Source organism: Camelus bactrianus, chromosome 6, assembly GCF_048773025.1.
Source record: "Camelus bactrianus isolate YW-2024 breed Bactrian camel chromosome 6, ASM4877302v1, whole genome shotgun sequence".
In the NCBI taxonomy this organism is placed as follows: domain Eukaryota; kingdom Metazoa; phylum Chordata; class Mammalia; order Artiodactyla; family Camelidae; genus Camelus; species Camelus bactrianus.
In genome coordinates, this window is record NC_133544.1 from 65080503 (window position 1) to 65093191 (window position 12689).

Genomic DNA, 12689 nt, shown 5'->3' on the forward strand with positions numbered 1-12689 from the left:
ATCGCAGCGAGGGAGCTGCTCTGCTATGTACGAAACCCCAACCCAGAAGCAGGTCGTCTACGAATGGTTTAGCACCAGGTTCCCCACGAACGTGCGGTGCGTGACGGGCGAGGGGGCAGCCGCCTTTCCGGCCGCGCCCCGTGTCCCAGGACGAAGGGCTCTCCCCACCGGACCCCGGTCCCGACGCGCGGCGGGGGTGCGCCGTGCTGCGCGGGCACGCGGGCGACGGCCCCGCCGACGGGGACGGCGGCGGACCGGCTATCCGAGGCCATCCGAGGCCAACCGAGGCTCCCGCGGCTCTGCCCTATCATTCCGCCTGGGCGGGATTCTGACTTAGAGGCGTTCAGTCATAATCCCACAGATGGTAGCTTCGCCCCATTGGCTTCGCCCCTCAGCCAAGCACATACACCAAATGTCTGATATGATAAAAACTCTCGCTAAAGTGGGTATAGAGGGAACATATCTCAACATAATAAAAGCTATATATGACAAACCTACAGCCAACATAGTACTCAACGGTGAAAAACTCAAAAGCTTCCCACTAAAATCTGGGACAAGACAAGGATGCCCACTATCACCACTCCTATTCAACATAGTCCTGGAAGTCCTAGCCACAGCAGTCAGGCAAGAGAAAGAAATAAAAGGGATCCAAATTGGAAAAGAAGAGGTAAAAGTGTCATTATATGCTGATGACATGTTACTATATGTAGAAAACCCTAAAAGGTCCACACAAAAGCTACTAGAGCTGATTGAAGAATTCAGCAAGGTAGCAGTTTACAAAATTAACGTTCAAAAATCAGTTGCATTTCTTTACACTAACGATAAATCAACAGAAGAAGAAAGTAAAGAAACAATCCCCTTTAAAATAGCACCCAAAGTAATAAAATATCTGGGAATAAATCTAACCAAGGAGGTGAAAGAACTATACACAGAAAACTATAAACCATTGATGAAGGAAATTAAAGAAGACTTTAAAAAATGGAAAGATATTCCATGCTCTTGGATTGGAAGAATCAATATTGTTAAAATGGTCACACTGCCCAAGGCAATCTACAGATTTAATGCAATCCCTATCCAATTACCCAGGACATATTTCACAGAACTAGAAAAAATCATAAGAAAATTCATATGGAACCATCAAAGACCTAGAATTGCCAAAGCATTACTGAAGAGAAAGAAAGAGGCTGGAGGAATAACTCTCCCAGACTTCAGACAATACTATAGAGCTACGGTCATCAAGACAGCATGGTATTGGTACCAAACAGACATATAGACCAATGGAACAGAATAGAGAGCCCAGAAATGAACCCACAAACTTTTGGTCAACTCATCTTCGACAAAGGAGGCAAGAATATACATTGGAATAAAGACAGTCTCTTCAGCAAATGGTGTTGGGAAAACTGGACAGCAGCATGTAAAACAATGAAGCTAGAACACTCCCTTACACCATATACAAAAATCAACTCAAAATGGATTAAAGACTTAAACATAAGACAAGATACAATAAACCTCCTAGAGGAAAACATAGGCAAAACATTATCTGACATACATCTCAAAAATTTTCTCCTAGAAGAAATAAAAGCAAGAATAAACAAATGGGACCTAATGAAACTTACAAGCTTCTGCACAGCAAAGGAAACCAGAAATAAAACAAGAAGAAAACCTACGGAATGGGAGAAAATTTTTGCAAGTGAAACCGACAAAGGCTTGATCTCCAGAATATATAAGCAGCTCATACGACTCAATAAGAAAAAAATAAACAACCCAATCCAAGAATGGGCAGAAGACCTAAACAAGCAATTCTCCAAGGAAGACATACAAATGATCAAAAAGCACATGAAAAAATGCTCAATATCACTAATTATCAGAGAAATGCAAATCAAAACTACAATGAGGTATCACCTCACACCAGTCAGAATGGCCGTCATTCAAAAATCCACAAATGACAAATGCTGGAGAGGCTGTGGAGAAAGGGGAACCCTCCTACACTGCTGGTGGGAATGCAGTTTGGTGCAGCCACTATGGAAAACAGTGTGGAGATTCCTCAAAAGACTAGGAATAGACTTACCATATGACCCAGGAATCTCACTCCTGGGCTTGTATCCAGAAGGAAATCTACTTCAGGATGACACCTGCACCCCAATGTTCATAGCAGCACTATTTACAATAGCCAAAACATGGAAACAGCCTAAATGTCCATCAACAGGCAACTGGATAAAGAAGATGTGGTATATTTATACAATGGAATACTACTCAGCCATAAAAACCAACAACATAATGCCATTTGCAGCAACATGGATGCTCCTGGAGAATGTCATTCTAACTGAAGTAAGCCAGAAAGAGAAAGAAAAATACCATATGAGATCGCTCATATGTGGAATCTAAAAAACAAAAACAAAAACAAACAAACAAACAAAAACAAAGCGTAAATAAAGGACAGAAATAGACTCACAGACAGAGAATACAGACTTGTGGTTACCAGGGGGGTGGAGGGTGGGAAGGGATAGACTGGGATTTCAAAATTGTAGAATAGACTACACTGTATAGCACAGGGAAATATACACAAAATGTTATGATAACTCACAGAGAAAAAAATGTGACAATGAGTGTGTATATGTCCATGAATAACTGAAAAATTGTGCTGAACACTGGAATTTGACACAACATTGTAAAATGATTATAAATCAATAAAAAATGTTAAAAAAAATTGGGATGAACGTATTTTACAGGCATTTTGAGCTCTTACTCTATGCTAGGTATTGTGCTACTGTTGATTCCCAGTAATGCAAAGATCTTCAGGAACACACCTGTGGTTGAACAAAGATGGATTTATTGGCTTTTGCAGAGAGAGAGAACATATGCCACGAGGAACATGGGGCATCTCAGTAGAAAGATGTTAGGAGGGATTTATTATATGATTTGGGCTTGTGTTAGTGGACTTTGGGGAGAATTTAAGGGAGGGGAAGTTTTCTCTGGATGCTGTCAGAAATGGAAGAAAATTCTGTGATTGAGTATCTAGAAGGCAGTTGGGCTAAAGCTTTACTTGGTGAAGAGACAGCAGTCACTCATATTAGCCTAAAGAGGGCGATTTGGGGTCTTTTTTTGTGGTTGGGACAATGTTCTTGATTTTGTCTGGCTCCAATATGATTATAGAATGGTCTTGTTTTGTCATGATCCATCGTGCTCACATAGTCACCTTGTCTAATGCTGGCGTTCTGTGAACTTGTTCATGTTCAACAGGACTACACCATGGCCTGGTTCAGTGCCAGGCCAGCTCCTGGCAACACCAAGACCTGACTGATAGGCTAGGTCAGCTCCCAGGTGCCAGGGGCTGCTTTCCTCTCTCACTGTGTGACAGGGATCCAGAAATGAGAAAGGCAGTTCCTGTCCTCGAGGAGCTCTCTTAAGGGGAAGCACATGTAAATAAATAAATTACCTTACAATGTGGTACATGTAATACAGAAGTGTTAAAAGCAACTACAACAAATTATTACTTAGCATGTATTCAAGTTTCATTTCAAACTTGCCACAAAGGAACTACATCTCTAAGTAAATTTGTTGAGTTTCTTCTGGTTGAGAGTTTTTTTTCTCTCTCTTTTAATAGAGAGAAAGTGTGTTTAGATAAGATTGTTAGACTAAGTGTAAAAAAGAAGTGTCTCTTAGAGATTATAGAAAGGTCTCATGGTTTGTTAAAAGTCACTGCACCATTATGTACATTAAATCTATACATGAAACATGTGCAGTCTTTTTGTATATCAGTTATACCTAAATAAAAATGTTTTTACAAAGCCACTGTAACCATTTGGTAAAGGACATTAGACTTGTCCTAGAACTGATGATAAATCTTTCAGGAAAGTCTAGTTTCCCTCATATAGCAATCCCATTTTATCATTCCAACAAGGAAAGCCTTTAAGAAAAGTTACTGCATGTTGAAGTCCAGTGAATTAAGGTTTTAGTAGTCAGCATAGGTATTTAAGCTGGGCAATTTCAGGGAAAAAAAATGGCCTCTAACTACTCAGAGTGTGGACTAAAAGGACTTAACTGAAAGGACTTAACACATCTTATTTTTCATTAGAACAGGGAAGGATGGAACACCTTTGGCTCATGAATTTTGACTAATTCTCCTTCCAAACAGGACATTTCTCAGGGCAAGTTTCATGTCCTTATTACGAAGACTATAGATCAGGGGATTAAAAAGAGGAGTCATGACTGAATATATCAGTGTGAGGATTTTCTGCATCAAAGTTGAGATGCCATATGTAGGACTCACATACATTACCATGACTGTCCCATAGAAAAGAGATACCACAGCTAAATGAGATCCACAAGTGGAAAAGGCCTTTCTCCGGCCAGCAGCAGAAGGGACCTGAAAAACAGCTCTGAGCAACAGGGTATAGGATTGAAGAATGTACATAATAGTGAAAAAGAGGACAAGGGAACTCTGAGTATAGAAAATAGATTCAGTAATGGGAGCTGGTGCACAGGACAGAGCCATCAGTGGGTCCATATCACACAGGAAGTGATCAGTGATGTTGGGTCCACAGAAGGGGAGTTGGGAGATGAAAAAAATGGGGATTGGGTAGCCAAGGAATCCAATGAGCCAGCAGAGAGACACCAGCATTCTACAGAGCTTCCCAGTCATGATGGTGGAGTAGTGCAGTGGGTGGCAGATGGCCTGGTACCGATCATAAGCCATTACTGCCAAGAAGAGACATTCAGCTGTGCCCAGGGAAAAGAAGAAATAGAACTGGAGGAAGCAGCCAGAAAATGAGATGGCCTTGGTTTTGGAGAGAATGTTGGCTAGCATATTAGGAACAGTGGAGGAAACATACCAGATCTCAAGGAAGGCAAAGTTTCCCAGTAGAAAGTACATGGGAGTGTGTAGTTGTGGGTCCCATCTCACTGCACAGATAATGGCTCCATTCCCCAGCAAGGTCAAGGCATAAACCATCACCAACAGTGAGAAGAGAAAAATCTGTATCTCCCAGCACCCAGGGAATCCCAGGAGAACAAACTCCGTCACAATGTATGTTGCTGACCTATTCATGGCTCTTAAATCTACAAAGAAGAAAGACATGACTGTAACCCAAGTTGCTTTGCTTCCTGCATGTCTTATGGATTTTATTGAAAGGGAACTTAAACTCTACAGGAAAATGTATGAGATATTTTGAAACCAGTTGGGAATAAATCCCACCTTACTTTGAACTGATTGTGGTTCTAAGTCTCAGGATTACTTTGCTAAAGTCCAGTGCAGCAAGATCTGTATCAGTTAGTACAACCAGTGGTACAAATTTTTCTTTTAAATTTTGATCTTTAAGAGGACCTTCTCTGATTTTGGTCTGTTTTTCTAAAGTTGATTATGGGTCTTTATGCACAAACTCATCCACTTTCTCTTGTTCAGCTTATTTTGTTAAAAAAGTGATGTATATTTTGAGAATAGCTGGTGAGAGGTTGAGCTAAAAATGGCAACAGAACAGAATCAGTTGACTTATACATGGAGATAAAACTTACCTCAGGACACTGGCTTTTCAGAATAGTCTAATCAACTGAATTAATTGTCACAGACATCACTACACTCAAGACTCCAGGCTGTTCCTAATTTCCCTTTAGAGATTTTCTTTTGAAATATCAGTCTAACCAGCTGAGTGATACCTAAACAATATACACAAGACCCAGTACATCATAAATATTTGCTTTAAAGAACAAGTGAGAATATTATTTTAAAATATCCCTATTTTTAAGTTTATGATACTTAGGAACCAGGATTTGGACTAGTCCCCTGTTGGTGGTTTTTCAAAAAGCATGAAAAAGGAAGTTTGAGCATGCGCACTCTAAAGTTGTCCAGTTTTCCAATCAATGTTGAATTCAAAAGGTATCTGTTTACTACCTTCACTGAATAAGGTGCTCAATGGATGATTCCCAGACTGTTATTTACAAAGCATAAATAAATCACTTTCTCTGCTACAGGTCAGGAACTAAGCACAGGCTCACAGATTTACACCAGAAACCAAAGTCATGAGATCTGTGCTGCTTCTCCTCCTTTCTGAAAAAATGAACCATGTTGGATTAACGGGAGTAACAGTTGAGGGCACTCTCCATCATACACTGACAACTTCACACCTCTCTTCATCTTTTCTGCTACCATACCCTGTAAGATTTATTGGCAGCAATGGTATCTTTCCTGTTGCTTTTGGTGAAAGTGTAGATAAGTAATGGGATGATCAAAGGGTGGGAAGCTTAATGGAAAGCTTAATGACTCTGTTAAGTTCTGCATAACTCCACATTCCAAAGCCTCCAAAATTACTCTCTGGGAATAGTTAGGGTATTAGAATGAAATATTCACTATTTTATGCCAGAAACATACTGTTTCTCATGTTTTGGGGATTTATAAATTGTTATATGAGGAAAATCAGAGAAGACCAGCTTTTTCATACACTTCTTTCCAACACAAGAAACCAGCCAACCAATCAGCCAATCAACTCAGCAGTCCACACACTATTTGGAAATAGCTTGATTAAACAGCTTCCTTCCAAATGTCCTTCACTTGGTAAACTGTCTTCTCAGGTAGTCTGAGCGTAGACTATACCACCTTATTACTCCTGGAAGTTGAGATTGCTTCCAGAAAGATGGTTCCTATTAGTCATAAAATCATAGAATTGGAAAAAATGGTGCAGATGATCTGTTCTAACTGTTCATTTACAGATAGGCTTCACAGAGGGTGCATGACTTTTAATCCAATGAACATAAATGTCCTATGTTCAAATACAATGTTTACTATACCATTACAGAGGAATAATGACTAATCAGATTGATAAAGTAAAATGAACTCTGTTGTATATCACAGCAGTGGCTGTAGTATGGACAATTAGTCATTTTCTCTTACATTCGGTGAATTTCCTGGCTCAGCTTGGAGTGAGGGATGGGCACGGTGTAGTTGAACACAAAGGCATCTTCTCCTCATTGGCTCTGGTGAGGAAAACTCCAGGTGAGGGTATTTTATGTGGTCCAGTAGACTTCCTTCACTTCTAGAGGCTCCAGAGATTTGCTTTCTAGGAGTTTGCTGAGAAAATTAAGATATAAAGCAGTGTTTAATCTTAGGGATTACTCTAAAACTCCATGTCTCTCCCCAGGTGGTCCCAGCGGCTTCCTGAGTTTCCCCTGGGGTATCTCCTCTTTTCAAACTTTGGAGCTTATCTACATTTCAATAGAGTAGCTCCTAGAGGGTTGCTGGAGTCAAGGAAACGGAGAATCCAGGGGAAATACTGGGCAAACATCAGGAGGATTTTCACTGCAGAGATTCAATTCCATTAAGGAATCACCCTCTGTGCAGATCAGTGGGAAAAATGGAAGTTTTGCCCATGGCTTTAATTTTGAAAATGAGACATGTTTGTGAACAAATATTTCCTCTCTAGCTTAAATGAATTGCTACAACACAGTGAAACAGGAAACTGTATTCTGTTGGTCACTTTAAAATCAGGCCAGAAATACTTCAAGCATCAAGAGGGAAAAATACCTAGAAATCAATTTAAGCAAGGAGGTGAGAGTTCTGTACACTGAAAAGTATAAGATGTTGGTGAAAGAAATTGATGAAAGCACAAATTAGTGGGAAGCTATTGTGTGTTCATGAACTGGAAGAATTAATATTGTTAAAATGTCCATACTGCTCAAAGCCATCTGTAGATTCAGTGCAATCTCTATCAAAATTCCAATGGCATTTTCCACAGAAATAAAAGCAATCCTAATTACGTATAAAACCAGAAAAGACCCAAACAGCGAACGCTATAGAATACTGTTCAGTCATAAAAATGAAGGTAATTCTACAATTTGCAACAACATGGATGAACATGGAGGACATTATGATAAGTGAAGTAAGTCAAACACAGAAATATAAATACTGTATGATTTCACTTATATATGGAATCTAAAAAGTTGAACTCCTCAATCCAGCTTGCTGAATGGTGATTTCCAGGGGCTGGTGGGTGCAAGAGATAGGGAGATGTTGGTTAAAGGGTACAAACTTCCAGATGAATACAAACTTGAGATGAATAAGTTCTGCAGATCTAACGTACAGCACAGTGACTATAATTAATAATATTGTATTGTATTGTACTTGAAATCTGCTAAGGGAGATCTTAAGTGTTCTCACTACACAAAAAAGGTAACTATGTGAGGTAATAGATGTGTTAATTAACTTGAGGTGGTAAGCATTTCATAGTGTATACACATATTAAATCACCATGTTGTATATCTTAAAAATATCAGTGTATAACTTAAATATATACAATTTTTATTTATCAATTATATTTCAGTAAAGCTGGAAAATAATGAAGAAGTATATACTTTCATATACAAACTGAGATAAGTTAGTCAGTAGACCTGCACTGTGAATAATGTTTAATTTTTTTAGGCAGAAGGAATATGATACCAGACCGACACGTGGCTTCACCAAAGAAATTAAAGGCACTGGAAATGAAATAAAAGAAATATATAGTAGCAATATTTTGTGTGTTTATACATAAAAGTAAAATCTATGACAAAAAATAGCTCAAAGGATAAGAGTGAGGAATTGGGAATATATATAGTAGTATAAATCCCTTATACAACATGTAAAGTAGCATACTATTATTAGAAGTCAGACTCTGATTAAATAAACATGTATGTATGTAGACCCTAGGAAAACCATTTAAAAATTTTAAAAAGAGATACAAATAATAAGGGAATAATGGAGTTAAAACTGATTTATAAAAAATAAGCCAAAAGAAGGCAGAAAAAGAGGGAAAAAAGAAATGAATAGATAGAATATAGAATGCAGTTAGCAAAATGGTAGATTTTAATCAACTGTATCAGAAGTGAAATACAACTGGTCTAAAAAAAACTCATTAAAAGACTGATATTGTAAGTTGGGGGAAAAAAGCAAGACTCAATAATATGCTGTCTACGTGAAATCCACTGTAAAAATGTTAGAAAAACATGTACCATACAGTCATTAATCAAAAAAAAGTTGTAGGAGCTACATTAACATGGACAAAGTAGACTTCAGAATGAGGAGCATTACTAAGAATAAAGTATGAAATATCCTAAAGAGGTCATTTTTCCACGAAGATACAACAATTCCAAATGTATGATGTATCTAACAACAGAGCATTAAAATATATAAGCAGAAACTGATGAAAGTGAAGTTAATTCAAGGAGTGAATTTTACTGTATATAAAGTACAAGCAGACAAATTTTAAAAATAGAATATATTATGATTCCTCTCATGTAAAGTTTTTAAACAGGTAAATCTATTTTTAGTAGACAAATAAAAAGTATAAAGAAAAGAAGTTTACAAAATAAGTGCGAGACATAGGTATAGTCAAAACCAAAAGGACTTACAATGTCTTATTTCTTATCTTTTGTATTGGTTATTGGCTATTTGCTCTTTATAATTATTCATTACACTCACTCTACTTTACATATGTGTTTTATTCATTTTCTGCCATGTATTATATTTTAAAGAAAGCTGTAAAAATATTTTTTGAGAAAATCATGGGGAACCTAACTGATTAAATTCTTTTTGAAGTATTATGCTATACAAAATTTTGCTTCTCTGATTTATGGTCCTTATTATAATTAGAACAATATAATTTATTCTGCTTTCTTTTTTTGTCTTGGATTCTAGTGTTCTCAAAGATGTCCTATTCTGAAATTTAAAGTTTTACTTACTGATCCAACCAATTCATTGTTTATGTTGTCTCTCACAGTATCTTGTTTCTTATGTGTCATGAGTGTGCTGGTGTCATATATATTTTATTATCCTTTTTAGTTCTTTATCAGGGAGTTCATTAATATCTACTATGTTTTCTGACATAAGTCAGATAGCTTTTTCTTCTAGATCTTTATTTATATTTTTTTAGAGCAGTTTTAGGTTAGATTTACAACAAAATTGAGAGGAAGACACAGAGATTTCCCACATACCCTCTACCCACACACATACATAACCTTGCCGTTTATTGACATCACTCACCAGAATGGTGCATTTTTAATTTTTACCAAAGATGAAGCTACACTGTCATATCATAATCACCCAAACTCCATGGTTTATCTTAGGACTCACCCTTGGTACTTACTGTACAGTCTATGGTATTGGCCCTATATCCGTCATTATAATAACACACGGAGCATTCTCACTGCCCTAAAAATTCTCTGTACTCTGCCTACTCATTATTCCAACAGCCTTCCCCCACCTCTGGCACGCATTATTACTGTTTTGGGTGGGGGGATTTATTACCGGAGGGGTAAAAGGAGGGGGAAAAAGGAGATTCTTCAGGACTGTAAACCGCAGTGCTGGCGCAGTAAGCAGGGAAGCAGGGCAGCAACCCGGCACATACCTCAGGCTGGAAAGCGGCGGTGTAAACAGGAAACGCTAACCGGCCACTAGGATCTGGCGTCTCGGAACCCCGCCGCCGCCGCCGCCGCAGGGCCCACGGACGCACGCTGACGTCAGCGCGCCCGCCTAGCCTGTGCGTCCCCGCAGTCGGAGGGCACCTCGGGTTCTGCGGCAGGAGAGCGTCCTGTGGGGAGATGGGAACGTCGGGCGAGGGGCTCCTCAGGCCTGAGGTATGAGGCGTGAGCTTCCACATCACCTTGGTGTTTCGATTTTTAATCTTGTGGTTTGAGCACTTCAACATTTCCTTCTTTTGCGGTCCCTGAGGGGAGGATTAAAACCTGAGCCGTCTCGTTTGAATCTTGAGAAACTGGAAAGGCCTGGGTGGTTTTGCGCCTTTCCCCGCATTGTCTGTCGTCTCCATAGTTTTGCCCTTTGCAGAATGTTACAGTTGGAATCGTGCAGTTTGTAGCCTTTTTTAGATTGGCTTATTTCAGTTAGTAATATGCATTTAAGATTCTTGCAGGTCTTTTCATGGTTGAGAGTGAAATATTTTTTACCATTGAATAATGTTTCATGGCTGGATGTGCCACAGTTTATCTGTTCACCTACTGAAAAACATCTCAGTTGCTTCCAAAGTTTGGCAGTTATGACTAATGCTGCCAAAAATAGCTGCGTGCAGATTTTTGTGTGGACATAAGTTTTCAACTCCTATGCAATGAAAACCAAGGAATGCCATTGCTGGCTCATATGGTAAGGGTATGCTTAACTTTGTAAAAAAAAACTCCAAATTGTCTTCTGAAGTGGCTGTACCGTTTTGCATTCCCACCAGCAGTGTGTGGGAGTTCCTGCTGCTCTACATCCTCACCAGCATTTGATCTTGTTAGTGAACTTGATATTGACCGTTCTAATAGGTGTGTAGGAGTATCTAATTATTGCTTTAATTTGCATTTCCCTGATTATGTATGACGCAGGACATCTTTTCTTACGCTTATCTGATATCTGTATGTCTTCTTTGGTGAGGTGTCTGTTAAGATCTTTGGCCCATTTTTTGTTTGGTATGTTTGTTTTCTTATTATTATTAATTTATTTTTATTGAGGTATAGTTAGTTTATAATGTATTAGTTTCAGGTGTTTAATATAGTGATTCAAAGTTTTTATAGATTATATTACATTTAAAGTTATTATAAAGTATTGGCTATATTCTCTGTGGTGTACAATATATCCTTGTATCATATTTATTTTATATGTAGTAGTTTTACCTCTTAAACCCCTACCTTTATCTTGCTCCTCCCTCCTCCTTTCCCCCACTGGTAACCATTAGTTTATTCTCTATATCTGTGAGTCTGTTTCTGTTTTGTTATATTCATTCGTTTTAGTTTTTAGATTCCACATTTAAGTGATAATGTACAGTATTTGTCTCTCTCTGTCTGACTTATTTCACTAAGCTTAATACCCTCCAGGTTTATCTATATTGCAAATGGCAAAATTTTATTCTTTTTTATGGCTGAGTAGTATTCCATTGTTTGCGTGTAAGTGTGTGTGTATGTATACATATATATAAATACCGCAAATTCTTTATCTATTCATCTGTTGATAGACACTTTGGTTACTTTCATATCTTGGCTAAATAATACTATATGAACATTGGGGTTCATGTCTTTTCTTGAATTAGTGTTTTCATTTTCTTCAGATTGCTGGATCATTTGGTAGTTCTATTTTTAGTTTTTTTGAGGAACCTCCATACTGTTTTCCACAATGGCTGTACCAATTTACATTTCCACCAGCAGCGTATAAAGGTTCCATTTTCTCCACATGTTTGCCAACTTTTGTTATTTGTGGTCTTTTTGATGAGAGCTATTCTGACAGGTGTGAGGTGATATCTCATTGTGGCTTTGATTTACATTTCTCTGATGATTAAAGGGCATCACACTTCTTAATTTCAAACTATATTTCAAAGCTATGGTGATAAAAACAGTATGGTATTGGCATAAAAACAGACACACAGATCAATGGAACAGAACAGAGAGACCAGAAATAAACCCACACATATATGATCAATTCATTTATGAGAAAGGAGGCAAGGATATACAGTGGGGAAGGATATTCTCTTCAGTGAATGATGTTGAAAAAAGCTGGATAGCCACATGCAACAGAATGAAACTGGGTCACTATCTTATACTATAAACAAAAATTAACTCAAAATTGATTAAAGACTTGAATGTAAGACCTGAAACCATAAAACTAGTAGAAGAAAACATTGGCAGTAGGCCTCTTGACATCAGTTTTTGTAATAATTTTTGGATATGACACCAAGAGCAAA

General features: G+C 38.1%; 1 protein-coding gene and 1 long non-coding RNA gene across 2 annotated transcripts in view; one reads left to right on the forward strand and one right to left on the reverse strand.

Annotated features, from left to right (window-relative positions):
• Positions 1–4102: 4102 nt before the first annotated feature.
• Positions 4103–5077, reverse strand: LOC105064683 (olfactory receptor 11H4). Its single transcript, XM_010949698.3, has one exon. The coding sequence runs from the start codon at positions 5075–5077 to the stop codon at positions 4103–4105; it is 975 nt and encodes a 324-aa protein (XP_010948000.2).
• A 5400-nt stretch (positions 5078–10477) lies between these two features.
• The window catches only part of LOC141577946 (uncharacterized), a 169090-nt gene continuing 166878 nt past the window's right edge, over positions 10478–12689 (forward strand). The window contains exon 1 of the long non-coding RNA XR_012507602.1: positions 10478–10599. This is a non-coding gene — a long non-coding RNA (uncharacterized LOC141577946). The remainder of the gene's footprint in view (positions 10600–12689) is intronic.